Consider the following 26,105-nt stretch of genomic DNA (forward strand, 5'->3'; position numbering starts at 1 on the left):
TGGATGACACAAGATTCAGTAAGCTTTGTTCTAGCTTTACAGTGAAGCTGTGAAGCTTTGTTCTGTCTTTACAGTGAAGAACTCTGTACGAAGAGGCCTTTTATCCCAACAGCCTAACCTCAAAAGCACTAGAAAACAATAAAAAGACAGTTCATATGAAATGTTCAAAGACTTTAAGAAGTATCATTATCATTTTCTTCAAGGGGTCAGATGAATCTCATCCTAACTCAGATGTCGCTAAGTTAAATATTTCAGGCTGAACTAATCACCTTTGCTAGAAATAGGCACCTAACTCATCTTTAATACTTACAGAATGAGAAAACATTAAGATATTTAGTATTAAGCAAGATGAATCTCACCTTAAGTGTCCTGTGTGCTCTACATTCTCTGACACTATTTTTAGATTAGCATTCCTTTTTTCAGGACTTCGTACACTGTTGATCAGTACTCAAAAAAGTAAACATCAGGCAGGTGACTTGGCACAGGCTCATTATCATCACTTGTTATTGGTCTCTTAATAACATGGATTCATCATGGTTTGACCAATCACTTAAAGATAAAATGTACAATATACGAACTTGGGGAAAAGTCAGCTCACTTAAAATGAGAGACAGCACCATCAGTGATAGCTCATGCAATTTATAACGGAACTCCACTATTTTGGGGAAGCCTAGCACACATTTCTCTGTCCACTCCATTAGCCTCTAAGGTTTTATTTCATCTCGAAGTGGCTGAATCAGAGAGAAAACTTAGCAACTGGGTATGGAGTTTAGGCTTCTCTTCCCAGAACAGATCTTTAGTAACTCGAGGTAACACAGCCAGGCAATAAGTACTACTCTGAGATGACAAAAAAGTATGATGCTGGCACTTGTACACTAATAACACTTCTGGTTAAGAAGGCAGAGAGGGGACTTTCTTTGTTTTTAAAGTATATAAATGAGATGGACAAGAAACTTCAGCTGAAAAGGCACACAGTGGCTAAAATAACTCGAATTGCCCTCTGCCTGTGCCTCTGTCCCCATTGATTAAGAGACCTGGGTAACCAGATGAAGCATAGGGATTTAACACTGATACTTGTTTAGAAAACAAGGGATAGAACTAACCTTTTTTTCTTCTGATAAAAGATTTAAGTGAAAATATACACCAATTTCCAAGTAATTTAATGGCTTAGATTTCACCAATGTTTCTATCACTGAAAAAACTCTTTAAGGCTTACTGTCAACCCAACTAAGGCTCACTGTCAATTCAATTATTTTCTCCCATTTCTTTAATTGCAAAAGCAATTGTACATCTTTACTGCAAGAAAACCTGAAAGCTGCCATTCAAACAACCTCATCTGGGAAGGACTACAAGCCCACTGCAAAGCCAGACAATTGGAACGGTGGCCCAAAGGCTCCAGGTGGGACTGAGGTAATCTGAGCTGAGCCCAATCAGTTTTCCCCAAATTTTTAAATTAAAAAGGAAACTGATAACAATGGCCAAATATATTTCAGAATCCAAAGCAGGGCAGTTAAACTAACCATGCTAAGTAACATGCTGGTTTTCAAATTAATGACATTGATGGCTAGTATGAGCTGTTTTCTATACGACATATGCTTCGAAGTATACATATACATGAAGGTAGCTCCTTCAACTACAGAACTTAAAAATCACAGCAATCACAACATGAAAGAGAAAGAGACAAATGCAAAGCAATACACGTAGGAAGAAGTCACTAATGTACACACGCAGTTAATGACATCAGCAGCAGGGCTCTAATGGACTGCGGGACTCTGACTAACGTAAGACACAAGTTTAAGCAATCAGATTAAAACCTTGTTCTTAAATCGCTCTGCTAAATGAGGACATTAACAGCACTTTCTGAACAGTTCACTCTCTGATTTGTGTTCCGAAATGTCAATGTGTTCTTTAATCTTCATAATATTGTCTATGGTTTGTGTTAATTAAAAGATAAAGCCTCTGGATTAACTGATGAATACAAATTCTTTAGATTTCCATTACCTCATAGCAGGGAGGAGGGAAAAAAATACAAAAGCCCCATGCTTAGTACAAGGGTGCAGAACTTAAGTGACTCATAAAAGAAGACTGAAAACAGTGGTCTACATTTATTTAATGAGAAATTCAATTAAATTAGAAATAGCAATAGTAAGGGTTCTTTACAAAACAAACAAACAAACAAAATATGAACCATTTTTGCTTATTAAAAAAATAGAAATGTTCTTCCTAGTCTTTTTTAAAATAAAAATGAAAAATAGAGAAATGATTAAAATATTAAAAATATGTTCTGATGTCCTCAACATAAAAAGGACATGGAACGGTTGGAACAAGTCCAGAGGAGGGCCACAAGGATGATCAGGGGACTGGAGCATCTCCCGTATGAAGACAGGCTGAGAAAGTTGGGGCTGTTCAGCCTGGAGAAGAGAAGGCTGCGTGGAGACCTCATAGCAGCCTTCCAGTATCTGAAGGGGGCCTATAAGGATGCTGGGGATGAACTATTCATCAGGGACTGTAGTGATAGGACAAGGGGTAATGGGTGAAACAGGGGAAGTTTAGATTGGATATAAGGAAGAAATTCTTTACTGAGAGGGTGGTGAGGCATTGGAATGGGTTGCCCAGGGAAGTTGTGAATGCTCCATCCCTGGCGGTGTTCAAGGCCAGGTTGGACACGGCCTTGGGTGACATGGGTTAGTGTGAGGTGTCCCTGCCCATGGCAGGGGGGTTGGAACTAGATGATCTTAAGGTCCTTTCCAACCCTAACTATTCTATGATTCTATATTAGACACGTGTATAAAAAAATAAATTTTAAAGTATTTTGAATATTTGAAAACAAGAAAGAATCCCTCTTTTTATAAAATATATAAATTCTCATAAGAAAGTGATAAAAATATTAAGAGAGATGTTAGCAAGTGCAGTATGACTTTAATACCATTCTTTTGGTAAGTAGAAAGTTAATTTCTGTTAAGGAACTTCTCAAAACAGTCAGTATTCCATTTAACTGCATGTTTACAGGTAAAAACCAGTTGTGCTGAGCACTTGGACATTTCATGGAAAACAAGATGCAAAGGACACAAAGTGTAAGTCAGAAGGCACTGCTACACGTGTGGCACTAACACAAGGTATCCAGTCTGGATTGGGGTTCCAAGCACTGCCGGGGAATTAAAGGATTCAGCTGTCTGCTCTGGACTGCTGGATGTTGTACCACTCAAAAATGCAATTACTCCATTCAAGAAGGGCACAACAGTCTGAAAGCTGCTGGACCATTTATCTTTCAGGCCACAGTAGCAGCTACCATTCAAAGAAGGCTGGGGTTTAGGCAAAGGTATGCGCTGAAAAGGCTTGCTGACAACATGAAGACCATATGGCTCCATGCTTGCCACATGCCAAAGACTAGCCCAGCTCAAACTGTAACAGAGAAGTGTAGGGATCCAGATGTTTTAATTCATGCAAGACAGCAAATCCCTTCCGTTTAAAATAGCGTGCCTTCTTCCTGCAAGATGCTGGAAGGACTTCAGATATTAACCCACTCAATCAGCATGCTTAAAGAAACAAATGCAAGATTGAAAGACTCTACTCAGAAACAGATGGGCAATATCTGAGCCACTGCGTCCCTCAAATGTTAGACATGGCAGGGGGGTCGGAAGTAGATGATCTTAAGGTCCTCTCCAACCCCAACTATTCTATGATTCTATATTCTATATGGTCAATAAAACACAGATGAAGGGGAAAAAAACCTCATGTTCTGTATCAGCCTTTGTTGGACCATCTCCTACATTAGCTAACCACTTCCAGACACAGGGATTCATAATTTCTCTAATTTTAAAGCTAAGCTATTTGATAGGTGTGTGGAATACAGTGATTTTTTTCTTTTAAAGTATGAAAACCTTATTTGCACGAGTAGAAAACAGCAGGGATGTCAAGTTACGAATTAAATATTTTCATAATTTCCCCCATCCCAGTCTTGCTACTTGAAAAGACATATTCCTCAAAGAAATATTATGTAAATAATATCCTGTAAATAACATACATAAACTTACTATGTAAATAAACACAGCAGTCAACAACAGTATTTCATATAGAAAAATGCCTTCCAAAATTATTTGAATGAAGAAGGAGTGTTGGGTCATTCTGCACACCCTTCCTGCAGCAGCAGTGATGCAATCAAGTTGGGTCTACATGCAAAGTTGTAACATTATATTAGATTTGCAACTCCACAAAAGACACATTTACTAAAATGTCTGTGTATTAGTAACAAATGTGCTTTAGTTTAGTATACTCCATTCTACCTAGCATAGTCTTTGATGGTGGTTTGAAGAGACCACATCTGCTCCTGAAAATCTGAAAATTGATTTTTCCATTACAGCATGGTTTTAAATTCTGTAGAATTTTGCATTTTGCAGTGAAGCTCCCAAACAACTTTTTCTACATTAACACTTCCATTTTCAAAGCATTTCGAAAGCACAATGCTGTACATGCTTCTGGATACTCCTATTCACAAGTTGTAAGGAGGAGCATGCTCCGGTTCACACTGCTGCATTTCAGAGCTTCTTAAAAATTAGGTTATTAATTTTTTAAGCAAAGCCATGAATAGTGACTTCATTTGGAGCTTTTCTGCAGTGGCAGACACTAATGGCTTTTTTCACTCAGCCTCCAATTACAGGGAACAGCGATTAGCTACTCCTTACAAATATAATTAGCTGATTAAGAAAAAGCGTAGAAGAGATCAAAGCTCCTGGAGCATACATTCTTGGATTGCAACAATCAGTTCAGTGACTTAAGAGGATAAAACACTGCATTCACACAACATATGTAAGCTGTCATCTCCTCTAACTGTGAGATTGTCTCAACCACAATTAAGAACAGCCTTCGCAAAAGGCTGAAGAGGGCTCTTTTCACTTTCTGAAAATGCCAAGAGCTTCTGGGGGTGCCAGCAACATGTGCTGTGGGAGGCACAGCTTCCTCACACATCCCTCAGTTCTAAGCAACAAATCCAGCATGGTATCAGACTTCATCAGAGCTTTCCATAGCTGGACTAGGCTTCCTTTCCTACTAGTCTTCATCATATAAGCCTCAAAGAGTTAACTCCCCCGATCCATCCTTAAGTGCCGTCTGAGGCTTCTAGCTCTTTCTATTCACTACATAGTTGACAAGATTAAAGAAAGTCACCAGAAAATACCTTTCCTCCTCTCAAACCTTCTGGACTGTACCAAGTTAGGTTACTTCAGCTCCATACTGACCATCAAAAACACCATACAGAATCATAGAATGGTTAGGGTTGGAAAGGACCTTAAGATCATCTAGTTCCAATTCCCCTGCCATGGGCAGGGACACATCCCACTAAACCATGCCACCCAAAGCTCTGTCCAACCTGGCCTTCAACACCGCCAGGGATGTAGAATTCACAACTTCCCTGGGCAACCCATTCCAGTGCCTCACCACCCTAACAGTAAAGAATTTCTTCCTTGTATCCAGTCTGAACTTCCCCTGTTTAAGTTTTAATCCATCACCTCTTGTCCCATCACTACACTAACGAATAGTCCATCACCAGCATCACTATAGCCCCCTTCAGATATCTGTAAGAAAGATTTGGTCCAAGACCAAGGCAGTGGCAAACAATCATACCTGTAGCCCAACCATCATGGAATTCAGCTTGTCAATGGAAGAGAGAGTGCTTTCTTCAGGGCTGACCCAAGAGCAAAGACCAAAGTGCAAAGGTCTTCATCACAAAACCTTACCACCTTCAGCAACAAATATGAAGATACATTTCTATGACCTTGTCTTCCCTAACATAAACAGACACCAAGATGTAAATATACGTCTATGCAATTATTTGAAAAATCCCTAAACAAAGCACTCCCTTGCACATTCCCTTCTCCTCCTGGGAAGGGGATGAAAGCAGCAGCATTAGTCAAGTCATTTAATGCATTCCTGAAAGTGCTTATGAACACCTCTAAAACCTCACATAAACAAAAATTTCCTCCAAACCTGCTACCTCAACTGCATTGCTCCTGCTGCTGGATGAGGTGGAGATGGAAGTGTGCTAAAGTTCCATTATTTTGCAAGGTTTACCCTATAGCTTAAAAAAAAACCCAACAAAACCCTGGGGAGGAAGAGAAAGATGACGTGGAGCAAAGACAAGCTCAAACAGAGAATCTAGGAAGAAGCTTAGTTTCAACTTGCCAAGTTTCTGACACGTTATCCCTCAGGGGTAAGATTAGACACTTTATGAAGAGATGGGTGTGATCAGGCTTTCACACAGTGCCTAGGGATCTGTGGTGCATGGCAGCAACACCGTTTGTGGAATCTTGAAGGTTCTTATGTTAGTCAGCTCTTCCACAGGTTAACCAGAATCTTTCCCACCCAATAGCTCTACTGACTTGCCAATTTGGGTACTGCCCCTCTCTGCAGACACAGTACAACTATCACAGTTCTGCTGCAGTACTGCTTCACTTCATTTCTCTATCAGAGTTCATGACAATGTGTATAGATTATTCTATTCCACAATTCAGTTATCCTTATTCCTACATCATTTCGATTTCTCCCACACTTCCTATTTATGGGCAAGCACTCCTGAGGAAACGTAAGGTTGGTGCTTTGCATTCTTTAATTGTAAAGGTCAGTTTCCCCTGTTCTATTTCTTCCTTGAATATTCTCCTTCAGTCTTTTCCTTATGCTCCTACAGTGATCCAACTGCTTTAGAGATCTACCACAGTCAGAATAAAACAGAATTATCTAGTTAGAAAGAGGGGGTTACGCACACTCATGTCCATGCAATATCTATTATGCCTAACCTAAGCCACCTAGATAAAGCCCTGACATGGTAGAAGTAGCATAAAAGACTATTGTAAAAGATTATTTTCACCATTTCCACTTAGCTTGCTCTCTTCTTCCATGTTGGCTCACATTTCAGAAATACTCCCACACTGCTCCTTCTGCCCCTTAGTATCTTAGTATTCTTCAGCCACCCAAGTATCTCTTTCGCTTTGCCTTCTGGGTGTCCCTTGCAGAGAAGCATCCAGGCACATGAAAAGGTACAGTACCCCAGCTAGCTGCATCTCAAAAAGGTTATGACTCGCAAGCTGAAGAGACTTGCTGAAAAGGACAATACTGCCTTATTCTGCAAATAAACTACCTGGACAGTTCATCTCATGGCTCTATTCCAACTATGTTTGGCATTCAAGCTTTTCTTCCTTTTAGTTAAAAGCACTGTGAGCACTGTTTTCCCACAAAACCAACGTAGCATTATACCTGCACACTTGCCTGGTTGGTCGGTGAGAACAAGTCCAAACAAACACACCTGGGAAACCCTCCCACAGGCTTGCACCTCTCTAGAGCTGGGCCCACTGCAAGTTCTCAGCAAATAGAAACCTCTCAGATTATACCTCAGAAAACAAAAATAATTAAAACCAGTCACCTCTTATAAGCCAAGACATTTTACAATTTTTCATGATGCTGCTTTACACAAGTATCAAAGTAATATTTTTGTATGTTTATGAATGTAAGACTCAGTGCAATCAGCTAAAGGATCAAATACTGAGTTTCTAATCACAAACACTTAAGTCATTATTCACCATTACCCTATTAACACCAAGTTCTCCAATTTTTTAATATAGTTTTATTTTATTCTCGCCTTTCTTTCAGGACAGAAACAATTTTGTGAAGTCATATTAAGACTTGCAAGAAAACATTACATATATGGGAGTGTAATTATTTCAGTAGTCCGCCCCTTAACATATTTCATCAGAAAATATATGGAAATTTTAGGTCATATAAAGCCAGAATCTTATGTTCTGTTTTTAAAACACAGACAATAAATTGCTGAAATGTTAAGTGCTTTTTAGACAGAACATAGCCTATTTTTCTGAATGCAACATTTGCATTTTAGTTCACTGAACAGAGAGGAATGCAAGTACTTCTAAACACCTATAGCAAGTCCAGTCAAATTTAGGCTACTGATGTTGGAAACTCAGGAAAGTACAAAATTCAGACATGCCAGGAAGCCCGCAGTGAGATGTCAGCTTCTAGCACAGACAACACACTGAACACTAACCTCCTCCACCTACATGAGGCCCAGCCTGCACAGCCTTCTGACAGTGGGCATCAGCAGCAGTAACCACCTTTCAGATAACACGGCACCTATAGCAAAGATTAGGAGGAGAACCCCAGCTACTGGTATTAATTCAGCCAGGGAGCCCCATTTTTCACATCTAGGAAAGTGTCCTAGCTAGAGGACATGCTGTTTTAACAGCATCTCAAAGTCAAGGACTACGAAGTCAGAAATGCAAGTATCATTCAAAGAAGTGTCATAAAAGATACAAAACTGTACAAGAAAGAGAGAAGGTCTCATGTATGGGTACAAGTGCTTACCTAGAAAAGGGCAGGAACAGTATTCCAGATACAATCCCTTGAACCAGCATCTCTTTGACAGCAGATTATCACTGGACAATCCTGACTCCCAAACACCTGCTGGCACCCATCTCCATTTGAGGAGGATGGGTGGAAGCTGGTCTCACACAGGATAGCCCCTGCCCTAGTAATGAGGGCCTGAATAGGTAAACTCAGTCCTTTGCAGGAAGGGCATAGACAGCAACCCAGATTTCTCACTTCTTGAAGAAACACTCCGACTTTCTGTTAAGTAAAAAAAAGTCAGTGGGGGCAGTAGCTCCTATTCAAATGAAGTTATGTACAGACCTGGTCCTACCTGACTTTTAACAAGTTTCTTCAGATAGATGAAAGAAGTCAGGTGTCCAAAAACCTGTATCTCCACAGATGAGGGAGAGGTGAAAAGAGGCTACAGACATTTCTAAGTCTATGGTATAACTGATTTATTATCCCAGGGATCTTTCTGACTAATTATGAGTTATCTAATTAATGCAGGTGCCAGACCTGGCTACATGCAATGTAACATTATAAATTTGTTAAGGATTTAAGAGAACTTAATATACCTAAGGCTACTCGGGGCATATTTAGATACACCAAATTCCACATCACTAAAATTAGCTATATGAAAGTTTCTTCAGCTACCACCCAGATCTTGCAGGCCACATCATGTGCAGCTTTGGTTCAAAGCCATCCCAAACCTTCTAGCTCTGATCCCAGCAAGACATTTTTTAAGCTCACTACTTCTACAGACATAATCTGACAGTGGAGATTCTTAGCCAAATAAATACAACTAGTATCAAAGATTCTGCTTGAGCAACATAGTGAGTGTAATGACAGAAACATGCAGAAGATAAAACATCACAAGGCTGACACACGGCACAGTCAGCAGTCTGGCAATAGTTAAAATGTTTCTGTAGGCGCTTTGCAGATGTAAGTTACTTCTGCCAGGATAAGCCTCAAGACTTCATCTTTATTGAAACTGGCTTTGCTGACATGCGCTTGAAAGCCATTGTGTGTGCACTCTTCAAAAAAAAGTGAAAAGAACAAAGGGAAACACAGAAGAGGGATGAAGCCATATTTATTATGCACTTATGGAGCTCAGGCTGCATAAACAGAATACAGAGTTATGATATATGGGCATCCATCTCGTTTTTCAAAAAGGCTTAAAGATCCCAGACTAAAAATGTTTCTCTTTCCCCTCTTCTCCACCATGCCTGCTTCTTAGCCATCAAGTTAATGAGAATCAACTGACTAAAATGCAGAAGGGCCAATATTCTCATTTCATTTGAGAGTAAAAGAACAGAAGCCTTTGCCTTGCAGTGCAAGGAACAGAAAAGCACTTGAGCCTTCCAGAGCATGACGTGCTTACAGTTCCTCATATGAACATTTTGGTCTTCAGCCCAAGCCCCTTTTACTTGCACACAAGGTTTTTCACTGCTGGTTTGTTATTTGGCAAACCTACAACAGAAGGTTCAGCTGTGACCATAGGGCTTTGTCTCCTAGGCAATGTGAATTAGCAGTAGCTCTTTTTCCTCAAATTGATGAAATACCGCTCTTCTTAAGGAAAAAAATAATTCAGGAACTATATCTGTGTTGCAAATTCGGTCTTGGTCATGTTCAACACTGAAGTAAAAAGTGTTATCCCACTTTAGTAATACAACGGTGTTTTGGAAGACACTGTGATTTACAGACTGAAAGAGGAGTTGAGAAAATGTCACTTTTTTTTTCCTGAAGTTGGGCTCAAAATCAGAGGAGATGATGTACCAATTTCTGTAAAAATGTAATATTATACAAAGAAAAAACAAGTATAAAGAATTAGTTCTGAATGGCTTGTTAACTAGGCATTAGTGTACTTGGAGCTCTAGCCAAGGTGAAGTCATTCTTATGTGAACTTACTGCAAACTGAGAAAGTAAAATTCTCCTCCATACAGAAAGAGCTGCTTTTACTGCTCAGAACTATAAATATGTATTAAAAAAAGCAACAGGTAAAACACTTCTGTGTATTGGCAACATTGCCAAGGATCAAGCTGGTTTATGCTGCCTTGAGGAGGCTATTAGCAAAGATGAGCAGTGAACTTATTCAGTAGGAAAGATATGCATGAAGTGAGAGGGAGATGAAATGATGCATAGCTATAGAAGCATGAACCATTCTAAATATGCTTTGTATTTTCTCCCAACAACAATTAAAATTCTTTGAGCCAGCACAAACGAATAGTCCCGTGCATGGCTTGAAGCTCATCTCCTCCTCTCAGGACTCACAGGTAAGGTGGAAAGGAAGATGATAGAGATCCAAAAGTTAGAGGTCTGGTGGCTTTATACCACTGCTCATATGCAAGGCATCCACGTTGGGAGCCACAGATATCAATGCTGCACCTAGTTTTATGAGATGCTTTTTATACTGTGTGATCAGTGTTTAGTCCTAGACACATGCTGCACCGTGTTAATTTAGGGAGCTGGATTTTTGAATAATAACTTTTGAAAGCAGCATAAGACTGTGACATCTGGAGAAACCAGCTACATAGAAGTAATTAATGAGGAAGAGTTCCTCCTTGATAAACAAACAATGATAATTTTTGGCTTGTACTAAGATTCCTGAATGTACACATTGACGAAACGCTGCTTGTGCACATCACTGTCCCAGGCCAGTTTTACACTGCATAAACAAGTTAATCTTGAATAAAGAGGGTAAAGGTGTGCTCAAAATCTTCAGTTCCTCGGCAGAACAGTGAAAATGATCAGTGAGGGTCCTGTGACCATATCCTGTGAAGAGCTGCAGCCCCTCAACACAGGGTACATGAGGCTGGCATCCTTTACCTGTCACCATCACCCAACACCACCCTGCCAGCCCACAGGCATCTGTTTCAGGTCCTCAAGCACAAAATAATGCTTACCTGAGGGTAAACCCCAAATAAACACCAATATTTTTCAGATGAAAGTGTCAAAGAGGCGTTATGGCCCACATTCTGGGCACACTGATCTCAAAACCCTCCAGGAACTCAAGCAATTTTTTTACACTTAGCATAAATACCTTAAGAAAGAAATCTGATTCCCCCTTGGCACCCTTTCAATTACCATAACAATTACTTGGCAAAGTTGCTGCCATAGATAATGATGTATATAAAGTAGAAAGCACTACTTATGTTTGCCAGCCTTGACTCACAATTCCAGTTGCCGATGCCATAGGACTGTAAAATCCATTGCTGAACTAGGTTACTCACAACATGGTCATCTAAATGTACACAACTCACTGTAGTCAACCACTGTAGTCAACTCACTGCAGTCAACCAAGTGCAGCTAACATTTGTTAAACATCTGATAAAGCACTGAAACAAATTACCTTCTTTATTTAGCAACACGCCTTGAGAACAGATTTTCTCCTGATTTAATGGGATGGCTCTGTCCATTATCCTATTAGCTACGCATTGCTAGAAACACCCCGGGCATCACATTGCCAAACAACTGACTGAAGCTATTAAAGGCTCTTCAAACAACATCGCTTCCTTCTGCTCTTGATTACTGAAAAATGGTCTCATAAAATGCTACTCATTAGATAGGATCACCAAATGAGTGAAAAGCAAGCAATAAGAAGTCCCACTTCCTATCAACTTTTCACCAATGCTCATATTCTGTGTATCTGCCAACACTTTTGAAACAGTTACATCATCCAACTTATTTCCTCACAGCAAAAGCTGTCATATTGATCTTTTACAACAAACCAGCAGTGCTGGCAGGGCATCCTACTACAAGAAGACATCAATAGCCATGCATGGGCAAGTTAAAATTCAACCTTTTGACTCCACCTGCTTCCTTTGTCTAGCATGGAGGAATAAATACTTATTTGCATTTCATTTAGAAAGTCATTAATGTTACTTTTTTTATTTAATCTAACAAATTTTGAAACACTGAAACATCTAGTAGAAAATTTAGCCTAACCCTGAACATTTTTAGATGCTTGCCTGAACACAAAAAAAATACATCCAAAGCTGTTGTATACTAATAGGGTAAAAAACGGTGCTCTATTCAGAGCTGTATGAATATTTATGCTAGACTGGATCTATAGGTTCACATAAAATTGAAATCTGTATGTTCCTAGTAGCACTTTAACTATCAGTATGATTTTATGCAGCTAGAATTTTTCAACAAATAAAAATCAAGCATCAATTCTGGTGGCATTTTAAGAAATGACCTCATGTTTAACAAATCAGACTTTTTTGTGACGTATTTCTCCCTCCAGAACCATTCCGTTTTGTCTTAACAATCAAGGTACTACAAAAGAGTAAAATAAAGCAGGAAGTGTTGAGCAAATGCATAAAACTATATAGCTGGTCAGCCTGTAGAAAATACAACATGGTAAGTGAAATACTAACGTCAGAAGAACATAGGTTTTTTCAGCATAGGGCTGCTGTTACAAAAACAGTTGGATGCAAAAGCTTTTTGTGTATCTTGGGGAGATAAGAGTTATGCTGCAAGTTCGGTTCTGCTCAGCCAGCTTGGTTTCTACCAAAAGGTTAGTGCATCTGCCAGCTAAGAGCAGGAGTTTCATTTTTCCAAGAAAATACATTAATTTGGTTTCACACACTGCTCTAGGCTCCCAGCACTGAGCGCAGTGCCAGCATTCAAACACTCTTGGCTTATGTTTCTAGTCCTTAGCAGCAAAATAACGCAAGAAGTCAGCAGCTGCAGCACTGTGCATTTGTCTTCCAATCCACTTGTTTCATGTGTCTTTGTTCAAAACCTCGTCCAACTGGCAAGTTTGCGCAGTGTTTCTAAGCCTCCCCTAAACCAAGGCTGGAGTGATGTATCCTAAACAAACCCAGCAGCTACTGGTATATGCTGCCATTCAGAGAGGTGTATTAGAGCTGTGATGTGAAACGTCGTTTTGACAGCACCCAAAGGAGTCTATTTCAGTGACTGAAACTGTTCCTTCGAGACCTTTTCCAGGGCTAATTACAGTTACAAATGCAGGCTAGGCAGCAACCTATTCTTCAGACTGAGTTTCTGGTATTTTTTTCTTTTCAATTATAGTTATTTTATGGGAAAAAACCTGCATAGCACACAGGAATAGACTTCATTTCTATGCCAGCATATTACATGCCTGGGAAAGAGCTATATTGGTCCTGCAAAGAACAACAGATGATCTACTCCTGATCATATAGCAGAAAGCACTTTCTCTAATTGCTTAAGAAGCTTTACATCACTGCTTACCAACACATTCTCCACAATGCCCCAGTCACTACAGTAACACCTACAGGGCAAAATCAGTTTTACAAACCAGTGAATTTCCATAGAATCACTTGCCTTCTTTCTGAAGTTAATGAAAAGAAATACAAAATGCCTCTCTTGCTTACTATTTCGGCATCTACACCTTTGCCTCGCTTAAACTAGCTTAATCCCAAGACCAATACATGTGTTAGTTGTTGGAAAAATCCATCATTTGTCTTCATATCTGAGAAACGTTTGAGTAGTTCAGTGTACAATCATATTTACACAGCAAAAGAGGAAAATTACAACACGCTTAGTGTAAAAAAAACATCAAATCCTTGATTAATCTGATAATATAACAGCCTAATCCACTGGTGGGTTGTGGGTTTTTTTCTTACCTCAATAATCTTGTCATGAATTTGCAGGCCTTCTGCTTTGGCTGCAGGTCCATTTTGCAAAATCTTTGACACATAAATTCCTTCAGCAGATTCCTCCTGATTGTTCTGTACCAGGTGATAGGGAAGTTGCAAAAAGAGCCACATTAGTACAAGAAATGAGATGGTACTAAAATCAGCAGCAATGAAAAATGCAAATCCACCTGAAACATGCAGCTCACTTTTCAAGCTAAGAATTAAGCTCCTTGGGATTTCTTGTTTTCTTTAAGCTTGCTTAACACAAACTAGTCATTAATCAAAAGGACAGAATGAATGGACTATTCCAGCATTTTTTATAAGATTATCCATTTACTTCTGGTTATTTTAGTCTAAATGAGACACAGGGTGCAGTGGTAATCAGATCCCAGCTAAAATATTTAAAGCAGATCTCAAACTTCACAGCAGACAGTGACTAGTACAGGGGAAGATACTCATGTAAATGGATGCATAAGTGTTTCTCTCAGGAGGGAAAGGGCACCTGCAGTACTTCTGCTTGTACATTTTTTTTCTGCATTTGAAAATAAAGCTCCAGGGAGCAAAGTGACATTAGCTCTCTGGCATGTAACAGCGATAGGATTTGGATGGAACTGGTTAACCTCATAAATCCTATTCACATGGGAGACTGAGAGGTTGCTCAACTGTGAAATCCATACAGGTCAGCTGTGGACAAAAAAAAAACCCACTTCCAGTTGATCTCTACACATTGATAAGTAAAACTTGCATGAACGTCAAATTTAAAGCAGATATCTACCACAGCTGGAATGACACACCTGATGTTGTTGCACATGCTGAAATTACTTCATTTCATCACGATTGTTTAACATAGTTTAAAATCATTATTAATAATGAAATAATGCCAAGCAGACACTGCCCAATTAAAGTATTTTTAAGTGTCCACACAAATATTAACCTAGATAGCAATAAATGAAGGCATCTCTTTCCAGATGATATATGGTTTGGATAACAGTTTATAGGATGCTTATTTCCGTTCTATGGCTGGTGAATCTCTGACAAACAACACGATTCATATGTGCACAGGTTTCTAGGTTTAGGTCCTATGCACTCATGGGGAAAACGTTTTATAAGTTTTCCTATTAAGAAAATGATAAACACATAACAAAAAACTGGAACCACTATAAAACATGCTTTACAATATGTGGCAATTGTCTTATGGAGACTCAACCCAAGCAGATTACAGGTTAACAAATATTTGATTCAACACTGTGCTAGTCAGACTATGATTTCATAAACTCCTTTCCCCCCCCCCCTTGTCACAGAGACTCATAGGTGTGAGGTAATAAGCAAAAGGGAAACTTATTAACAGCTCCAGCAATATTTTGAAATGATGAACAAGCAGGGAAATGAAACTGATAAAAAAAGCATAACAGCCATTACTGAAATGCAGGAGGTGCACGGATGTTTTTTTTTTCCTTGAGAAAACAAAAGGCTAGATCACAGTACTTTTGCCTACATAAAACTGTATTTTTTTTTTCTTTTTTCCAAAAGAAATTATACTGGCTTTTTCAAGAGCAATGTATGACCCGGTAAGAAAAATGGTATTTCAGTCTGGCGTGCTGGCATCCAGCACTCTTAACATGGAAATGCAGCATGCTGGATACTGAGCTCTTGCACCCTGTCACAGAGCCCACCAGCTGTGTAGCAGGGATGCTACGGAGACAATCAGTTCACCCAACCCTTAGCTGAGTCTGTGGGTGACAGCAGGAGCCCCAGGCCGTGCCCACAGCTCCCTCCAGCCTGGCTTCCACAGCTCCCTCCAGCCTGGCTTTGCCATCGTGTCCTGGGAGGAACAGCCTCCACACCACAGCCTGCTCTGTGGGACAGTCCTCCCACCCAGCCAGAGCTGGGGCCCAGGACAATAGTGGGGATCAAAGCAGCCATGCTCCATTAAAATAATGAATCACCTCCCAGAAACATACACTTAGTGATATGAGTTCTTTCCTGATGAAATAAAAGATGAGCTTGTAGTGAGTCTTTGCTCTCCTCCTCCCTGCAGGTAGAAGGTGAAGAACAGTGGGGAAGCCTATTATGGGTTGAAAGGAAACACAGCCAACGGAACATATTACCCAAGTCACCAAGAGTCACCTGCTTTCCAGTGAGAAAAACCTGCATTGTATTTATAAAAGACAAATAATAAGTGGTGAAGGAACGCATTCCCACAAAGGTGACTAATATAATGACACCACTGTTGTGCTCTTCTGCTGCAAGACCCAACTGTTCACCCAAAGGTACTTTTTCCCTGAACAAGCTGAATGTACAGATCGCTTTCATGAACTCTTTTTCATTGTGTTACCAAATGATTCCTGCTCCAGTATTTAATTTATCTAATTTTTTGAGCAGAGTTTTTTATTTTCATTATGTGAGCCAACTCAAATCTTCTTTTCCTGTTATATCCTTTATCTGATATATGTTGAATGAGACCTTATACCGCTACCTGGGAATTGTCAATCAAACATCTGTGGTATTCACATTTATCACAATGAGAACAAAACAAAAGAGAATTTACAAATTAAACTTCAAAGACTCAAAAACCCCCAAGACCCAGCTCTGCCTCACAGCCTCACTAGCTTCTCCATCTCCAACTACCAGTGTTAACGGAACACCATGACCATTTCCTTCTCTCCAGCCAGTAGGTCTCTCTACAAACGGTGCTATGAACCTTTATATATTTATCCTTTACTCCTTAAACTTCTTGAATATTCATTCAAAAACCTTAACAGTCTGTAATATAAAAAGTCTGTTCCAGTATGCACTGTCAGCATTTAAGTACTTCAGAGAGGCCCAGCTGCCATCCCAAGGAAGATGAACACCACACTCCCTTTTCCCTGCAGTTTTCCTACAGCTGTAAGTAACAGCAACTAACAGTTACTGCGATCCAATCTAAAGATAGTCTGGACTTTGTTACTGGTATACTCAAAATATGGATATAATCAAAGCTCATGTATTTTATCTTAGAGCCACCTGTTGTCTCATCCTTCCATTAGGAAATCTAAGAAACTCTTGCTTTGGATTTATAGCACCAACATCTGATAACTGCTGGTCTTCATATTTACCCACAGGGAACAATAAATAATTCAGCCGTGAAGACAGTGAACTTCTTAGGCTAATGGGAACAGACTCTTTGGCACCACTAAATATAGCTTCAGAGCAGAAGATTGCCAAACTAACGCACAGGGTCCCATTCCCCTTCTCAGTAATAGTAGGAGGTTACAATTCTCCTACTTAAAAAGAACCTGATCAGTGCATAATTATTACCAAGCCTTTTTAATCAACTATTAATTTTCCAGTTTAACAGGTTTCTTTACCCTTCAATGACACTCCTGATTAATGCTTTTGGAAGGATGAAATAAAAAAAGCATATTCTTATGCATATTGTAGGGGGGGTTAGTGATCCTCATGCATATTCTGTGGTTTCCAATGAAGTTTCTAAACCTAGACTGATGAGACTAGACTGATTGAAGATACAAGATCAACAAAAACTGTTTCAGTTCACAAAGAAGGAAAAAATGAAAGCAGGGATGTGAGAGCAGGACATGTGCTTAAACTACCCTGAGTTACAGAAGCAAATTTTCATCTGTCCTTTAAACATATAAAAAAAAACCCAAGCTGTTTCCAAACATTCCAATGGCTTCATCCTGCTACAATGACTTTTATAAGTAGCCCCAGAGATTTCCATTGAACAATTTGCATGGATACAGATTACTCACATGGGGACTGAGTGCAGATCAGCCTGAAGTTTTAAAGCAAAAACAATGGGAACACCTTTTCTGAAAGTAATAACTCAGTTCTCATAAGAGTATGTCTTCAAATCAGTGACTCCAATTACACCTGATAATACACAGTTCTTCTATCTCTGGAGCTGATTCCATACCTACTGTCATGGAAAGTAATTCTTTTATTACTAACATGTATATAGTAACAGAAAGTAGGTCAAAATACCCTACAGTTACTTTTGCTGTTACCTGATTGGGTCGTCCTCCTATAATATTGAATCCCAACGTATCATTTTCTCGGTGTAGCATGATTGTTAACGGTTTGGGTTCTCCTCCCTAAGAAGCAAAAGGTGAAATACTGTTAAATAATACAGTCTCAATAAGACAATTTTAAGTGAAAATACTAACTTACAAAAGATTTTTAGCTGAGGCTTTTAGATAAGGCTTAAAGCAGAAATAGGATGAAAAGATAAAAAGTTATCTACCAAAACCAGTGATGGAGTAAAAGATAAAAGTTAAAAAGAGAAAGAAACATCTTCCTTCAGTGGAACAGCTAAAGAATAGTAAGATAAAATCAATAATTAAAAAAGAAACAAAATATTTGGAGGCTTTAGCACAGCAAGTGAGCTCTTTTTACCTCCTTCACACACGATAATAAATTTCATAAGCTATATTTCCCACAGAAAAAAAAGTCACCCGCACTGTTAGGTGTTTGTGCTTGTCAGTCTTTATAAATTAGTTGATTAATATAAATTTGACACCTAAATCAGGTATACCTTTCAAAACAGTCGAATTATAACACTTAAAAATTAAGCCCATTTTCTATTAACTGTGCCAGTGAATGGTTTACTGCCGCATGATTCATTTGATTTTAATGAAGTACAGTTTCACTTTATTGATAGTTTTTCTTCCAAATGCCTGTTTTATTCATCACCCCGGCATCAACTAGAGAAGAGCTTTCGGTGCGGCAGTACATACAGCAGCACCTACCGGCACTGCTAAGACATGACAGATGCTCCGCAGCAGCAGTGCCTCCCGCCTATCCCCACATCTCCTGCCAATTCCTCACTCAAAATCCAGGTCTTTCCCCTCCCTCCTACAGCCACCGCTTTCTCGCACACCCCACTGCTGCCTCCCTTCACATGAGCTTATCCCATCTGCCAGAAGACGAACCAGATGTATTAGCACACCTCCCAGAGTCAGCAACCTAACCTTCATGAATTAGCTAACCAAAGGAAAAATATTAAATATTCAAGTTCCCAAATACAAAGTTTCTCAACGCCATGAATCCCCATGTTTCCAGGCCCTCAGGTGTCCTGCAAACGATATTTCCTTTCCGCTTCCCATGCAGCAGTTAGATGTCTAGCATGCTACATTGCTTCAGGAGTGACTTTAGCTGCTCAGAACTTTTCCACTGGGGATTTTGCTTCCCAAGGGTCCATGAAAATTTGTGTAAAAAGAAAAATTATTTGCATTAAAACACTCCTCACCACGGCTGCAACCAGCAGTGCCAGAGCTTACTACACAGCGATCTTCCAGCCAGAAGTTAATGCTCGAAATAAAAAATCAGCTCCCTTAGAGGGAGTTAAGCCAGCTCACCAGTATTCTGAGATCGCTTATTTAGCCTAAAGGAAGCGAGCCGCTGTCTCAGCAATGTCATCAGCCCTGAGAAGAGAGAGAAGCACTGCCCATCTCTGCTATCAAGCATCAACTGCTACTCCATCCTACCAAACGAGACTTTCCTATCCTTTAACCTTTCAGAGTTTACAATCACTTTACACCCCAGATTTTTAAGACAACTTCTCGGCTGCCCAAATAAAAGTTAAAAGCCAAGCTCCGTGCCCCTCTGCCCAAGCTTCTGCCCGTCCCAGCTGGGGCAAACTGAGCAGCCGGAGCCCTGAGAGGCGTGGTGACCTGATGCGGGCACCGTGACCGGAGGAACCGGGACCAGCCGACGAGCCAGACCCCCTCCCCTCCCGCCCGCTTCCCGTCTTCTCCGGCCAAGCAAGCGACGAGCCGCGTTCTGCCACCGCCGCTCCCAGGCACCGCCGGTCTCGCCACTGCCCCGGTTTTCGGTCGCAAGGACCGACAAGAAGCGTATTCTCAGTTGGGGCCGGTGGTCCCATCTCCCGGGGGACGGGCAGAAGCGGCTCGCGCCAGCCGGGGGATGCGCGCGAGGATGAAGAGGTATCGGGCTGTGTCCCGGAGCGGACTTTGGGATGACTGCCGGCCCCCGAGTACACCGCTACCTCGGCCGGTCGTCACAAGTTGCGCACGACCAAAGTTGTCCCGAGGAGAGCATGTCTGAAGGGGGCTGGCCGCGGCGTGCTGCCCAGCGGGTCTCTGCCGCCGCGCTCACCTTGCCGAGCTGGCCACCCGCCAGGTCCCGGGTGATGCTGCTGATGTGGCTCATGTACTGGCCGAACTTCGCCTGGTACCGCCGCGCCGTCAGCTGCACCTCGCTCTGCAGCGCCGAGAGCTGCGCCAGCAGCGACTTCTCCCTCCTGCTCCAGCGCAGGGCCTCCTTCTTCAGCTCGGGACGCGGCTCTGTGCTGCTGCTGCTGCTGCTGCCGCCCCGCAGTGCCCGTAGGCAGCGGTGCCCGACCCCCGCCCGTGGCCGCGGAGGCTCCTCCGCAGCGGTTGGCCGAGGCTGCCCCGCAGAGCAGCCCCCTGAGCGGCTGGGGGGCGTCCCGCCCCGCGGCTGCGGCTCGGCGGGGCCCGGCGGCGGCCCGTAGCGGCACGCCGCGAGGTGGGCGGGCAGCTCCCGCAGCCGCACGGTACGGCCGCAGCCCCGCGGGCTGTAGTCGCACTTGACCTCCAGCTTCTGGACGAGGCTGCGCAGGGGCAGGACGGGGCGCAGCTCGGCGGCCGCCAAAGGCCGGCAGCGCAGCGGGCAGCGCCGGCGCCGCGCCGCCCAGGGCAGCAGGCAGCCGGCGCAGAAGACGTGCCCGCACGGCGTGGACAGCGGCTCCTCCAGCACCCGCCCGCACAGCTTGCACTGCAGCTCCGCCGCCACCGGCGCCGCGAAGCGCGAAGGGTCGAAGCCCATTGCGAGTCCAGGGACCGCGAAACTTTCGGCGCCGCGGCCCCGACCCGGCCCCGGCGGCGCTGGAGCCGCTCCCGGCGGGGCGGGCGGGCGGGCGGGCGGCGGCGGCGAAGGGTGGGCGGAGGAGCGGGACCGCGCCGGAGAAGGCGGGCGGCAGCACCGAGCTGGAGTTGCCAGCGGCTTCCCCCCACCCTCTCGCATTAACTCCCTCTCCCTGGCGCTACCGCCCCACGCTCAGCCCTGGCACCACCTCCAGCCTCCCGAGGCATTTTCGCTACGCGGCGGGGAGAGGGGCGAAACGCGGGACGAGGAATCCGCTGCTGCCCTCCTACCTGCGAACACCGTCCCAGCGGCCGAGCGGTGCCTGGCGGGTCACTCGAGGTTGGGTTAAGGGTCGGAAGTCCACAGGCTGCAAAGCAGCGAGTCGCTCAGGCTCTTTTACGTGCTGGTAGATAACGCACGTGTGTGAGTATGCCTGCTCCAGTTCTCTCCAAAAGGCTCGCACCTCTTGTGCTCCTGTTTGGGCTATCTGTCAGGGCACAGCAAGCTGAAGTCCCTAGTACTAAGGCTGTCTTTGTTGCCACATCAAAAAAAAAAAACCAAAAAAAAAAAAAAAAAAACCAAAAAAAAAAAAAAAAAAACCCCAAAAAAACAAAAAACAAAAAACAAAAACAGGATAAGAAAATTGCTTGTTGAGCTCCCTTAAACAACAACATATGTATAAACAACACTTTCTTTTTAAGAAAAGCTAAAACACAGCAAAATTTGGAAATGCATAGTTAGGATCAATAACCAGCCTGGATTCTACCCCTTCAGTGCTGCACAACCCACAACATACACTGAAACATGAAACCCCCAGCACATTCCCCACATAACTTCACTATTGAAAACACAGGGCCAGATTGCTGCCCCCCAGCCCTGTGGAAAACCTCCCAGAGTGGAGCAGAATGGAGCCCACCAGGGGGTTTCTTCAGTGGGCTCTTTCACATGTGGGTCAGACACCACCACTTTTGGGAAAGACATCAGGTCTGGGCTGCCTAGGCCCAGATCACAGGATATTTTCTGGACTGAGGACTCCTGAGGCACAGCTGGGGTGTGCCCTCACCAGTTCTGCAATTCTCACCTCAAGCTCTGAATCCCAAGAGCATCCCTCTGGGAAAGCCATCAGGGCTTTTGAGACCCACTAATAAGTGGTTCTTTTCCGTGACTAAGAAGACAACACGGACAATGCAGCAGAGGCAAGTACTTATCCCTTTTTCCGAAGGCAAGAAGCAAAACTCTTCAAGTACCTACCCCTAGAACTGTACATGGGACCATAGATCTCAGTTAAGTCTACCCATAACGTCCTTAACAAAAGATTCTCTGCAATTTTAAACCATAAATTTAAACCATAAATGACTGGCAAAGCCTCACAGAACATCTACAGACACAAATGTTACTGAGAAGCATCAGCAACCTACCATTTCTGACTTGCCACACAGAAACCCACAGTTTTAGTTGGACTACCATGGCCGTAAAATAAATAAACACGTGAACTGCACCATCAAATAGTCTCATAGCTTGGAGATAATGCACTGTAATACATTATTTCATTGCAGATCAAAATCACATTCTCTCTCACAAAAAAAAAAAAAAAATCAGACACCCTGAGTAACTAATTATGGTATCCAGACTGTTTTTTGATTATCTAGTATATCCATTGATTTTAATTGCTTTGCTCATAGGGTTAGAATCAGTGTCATTCTGAATGTTACAGAAAATTATTGAAAAACAGTGTTCTTCTCATCCTTCTTTGAATTTAGCTATTCAGTTGCCCTCATTATTTGTTTATACCATCTCTTCTGTCCCAGCATATCTTCTTTACCTCTTTATACGTGTCCCAGAATCTCAAGTCTGAATACTAGCTGTAAAATTCACACTAATAAGTTAAACTGGGCAAAGAGCAGGCCCCAGTACTGGGACATGATCTTTTAAACTGGTATTACCTATGTTAATCCATTGGTGTGATGCTTGGCATGGTTTTGACTGACACCAAACCACACTCAGGCACAACACAAGGGCTACAGGGCTGGGCCCAGGAGATAGCTTGGGGTGACCATCCTGCTTCAGGGACAACAGCTTAGGGATGAGGTTGTGAGTCCTTCTGGGATCCCTGGCACATTTTATTCACCAGAACAAATGCAGCCAAAGGGAGGATAGAGCCAGGTTTGTGTCTCAGAGCCTTTAGGCTTCTTTTAGTTTAGGTGATTAACTAAATGAAGGTTTAGGAATCCCATGGTAGGCATACTTTAAAAACAAACACCTGTCCTTTCTGGCCCACTTTGTGTGAAATGTCAGTGCGCTGGCAAAACTGTTCCAAGTAGTTGTGCCCTTGCTCTGTTCATGCTGGAGTAAGAAACTATCTTTCTTTGTTGAGATGTTGACATTGATGGCAGCACAGGCACCTGGGTTTATATCAAAAGTAATTTTCCGGTGCAGGAACCTGTAATACAAAGGTACAAAACTGATCTAAAGGTAAAGCTGTCAGCATACCAGACCTGCACGGAAGTGGGTTCACATGGATAAATGTATGCAAATATTACCAATGTGTTTACATGGGAATATTCCTATTAGTTCTATCAGTTCTGATGTAATCAGAAAGTGGAAAACACAATCCTTGTACTTTCCTAAACTGTGCATAAAGAGACAACATAATTATAACTTTGTTTGCTCATGTGAGGTCTCAGCACCTACAGCTCTAGGTTTCTCCACTGCAACAGTCAAAGAGGAAAATGCAGATTTAGTGAGATGGGAAGATGCTGAGTAGCACAGGTACAGCAGTGCCTTCAGGAACACTGCCCATGGCTGCAGCTCTGTACAACCCCACCACTTACATCAGAACTGCACCAGCCATGGATCAAATAAATATGTGGTGGCTTGTTTCCAGGACAGTCCATCTCTTCAAAAGTTTCTACCATGTTCCCTTTTGCTCTACCTGGTAAAGCAGCAAAAGTAATCTGAATAGGAAAGCACTCGCTTTTTTAGTCACATGTACCTAGAGACATACATGCATACAGTCACGATTTGAGGTAGAATTTGATGGGGTAACTGCTGCTGAGGGAGTTCTTGATCAGCACAGAAAGCTTGCTGCTCCTGGGCATCAGAGGGAGGAAGAGCTATTTCAAGTATAAAATCAAGGGTTATTTCTGCTCATAGCTCATGTCTCATCCTAAGAGGATTTGCAGTTTAAATTCTGAGCTATACAGCTGTTCCCAAATCTGATGAAAGAATCCCAAGGTAAGAATTAGTGCTCTGAAATCCTGAAGGTAACTGGAAGACTCCTGGCTCCACTGAAGTCAATGGGGAAAATCCAATGAACTTTCAACTCATATGTGTATTTTTGCATTTCCCCCCTCATTTTCATAATCATTTTGCCCTATTATGCATCCGTAGGATTTCAAAGGAAGGTTCTTTTCCCAGTCACACTTGTAAAACCCTATAACTAATTTAAAGCCAGGAGGACTCAGCAACTTCACTCTGAGAGCAGAATTTGACCTAAGCATTTGCTATTAAAACCTATTATCACCAGAAGTCTGGAAAGAATGAATGCCATGGCACTCTGGCAAAGGAAAGATTATAAAGTTAGCCCATATAACTCCTGTTTCATTGTAGAGAATCACCTCAGAAAGGGTATTTTTGCTTTTATTTTCAAGTCAGCAAGCAAATTTTCTGCGCCACAGTTTAGCATTACGGCATGTAAAGAGAGCCTGAGGAAGTGTCTCTAAGATGGAACAGTAAAAAAGTCTGAAAGCTCATGGTTATTTGCTGAAACTTGAACAAGTATCTGTAGTCATCAGTTAAGGAAAGAAACTTCAAAAAAAAATGCAGACATTCAATGAAGAAGTTTACCTACAGAAAACATTTATGGTCTATATTGTCTATCAGCACAAAGACACTATATGGTCTCTGTTTAATTATGTTTGACATCAAATGTGTCAATGATCAACTTTGACTACTAGAAAAATGAGAATGGGTCTTTAAAAGCAGTACGTAGGAGGCCTGGATTTTGGACCTGCCTCTGTCATCCACTGAATGGGCTTACCTATAACTTAATTTCATTTTTCACTTCACTTTCTAAATGTAATTCAGCTGATGCTACCCAGCAGAATTCACAGCACTCATCTGAATTCCCTATACAATGCCTGTCACTAACAAAGCTGCCACATTAAGTAGTCCTTAGGGCAGCCAAAAGACACATCTGTACCTTGCAAGGAGAGGTGGGTAAAAGCACCTCCAACACGTGCAGTGAAGTCTGACCTGGGAGGTGTGTTCTGAGGTCAACCCGGAAGACTGACCCCTGTAGAGAGAGGAAGAAAAGGAGCGGTGAGATTGTCGAGCTGCCCAGTGCTATAAAAGCTAAATGCTCCTGAGTGCACCTGTGAAGCCTTTTGGGAGCTTAACTGTTAGAAATTTAGGATGCTGTTGACTTTGGACACCTCCAGCAGCTGAACAGCTGTATTTTTCAGTAGTAAATTTCTACTCAGAGTCCTGTGCTACAAAGCCTGTAAGTAGATACAAGCACTGCAAGGTTGCTTTTCCAAACCTTCTTAGTAGAGTTATTTTAATAGCAAACAGTTGTGACAGAGGAAAATGCTGTTACCTCTCTTTTACATAAGAGGAGGTAAATAACTAAAATTCTCCATGTTCTGGGTCAAAATGGTTCACATAAACTGGAAGTGCATGCCAGAGCAGGGAACTGGGACTACTCTCCTTTTTCTCTTTAGGAGACTATGGGCAAGGTAAGGTCTTCTCCTAAACTGGAAGCCCAGTCTGTGTGGTGCACCTGGACTTCACCAAGAAGTTTCTGATAGTTGAGAAAGCAAGTAGTGACACCAGGGTCAAGTGAGGAGAGCAAAAGAAAAGCTGAGAGCAGTATTGTTGCTCCAGGGGTGGGTAGAGTACAGGAATGAATGCAGGTGTCTGGACTGCAGGAGTACATGGGGATGTGTGTTTCTTTAAATCTGGAATGGCAAACTGCATTAGGAAAGGCAGGAGAAGACCATGCACTTGACCCATAGGACAAAACAGATCCATACATTTGTTCTAGAGCTGAGACAGTGCTTTTTCTGAATTCCATCCCCTTGTTTTTTCTTGTTCACTATTAAAGGCAAACTGCATTTTAACATGCAAGAAAGAAGGGGCAGGAGAAGGTGAGACCCAGGCTAAAGAGAAAGCAGGTCTGCAGTTTATTAACATCTCACACTTGTCAGGCCTATGCTCAGCTGGCTGGTAACAAGCTCACTTCAGGCTGTGCTGCCCACCCTGCTGGTCACA

The 26,105-nt window shown here is 42.1% G+C and overlaps 1 protein-coding gene across 1 annotated transcript in view; it reads right to left on the reverse strand.

Annotated features, from left to right (window-relative positions):
- Nucleotides 1-20,849, reverse strand: part of PDZRN4 (PDZ domain containing ring finger 4) — a gene marked incomplete at both ends in the record, with an annotated part of 253,790 nt that extends 232,941 nt beyond the window's left edge. Inside the window, 3 exons of the mRNA XM_080630330.1 lie at nucleotides 13,980-14,084; nucleotides 17,996-18,082; nucleotides 20,106-20,849. Of these exons, the coding sequence (XP_080486456.1) occupies nucleotides 13,980-14,084; nucleotides 17,996-18,082; nucleotides 20,106-20,795 (882 nt within the window). The remainder of the gene's footprint in view (nucleotides 1-13,979; nucleotides 14,085-17,995; nucleotides 18,083-20,105) is intronic.
- Nucleotides 20,850-26,105: the final 5,256 nt, after the last annotated feature.

The sequence above is a fragment of the Psittacula echo genome (assembly GCF_963264785.1).
Source record: "Psittacula echo genome assembly, chromosome: 1".
In the NCBI taxonomy this organism is placed as follows: domain Eukaryota; kingdom Metazoa; phylum Chordata; class Aves; order Psittaciformes; family Psittacidae; genus Psittacula; species Psittacula echo.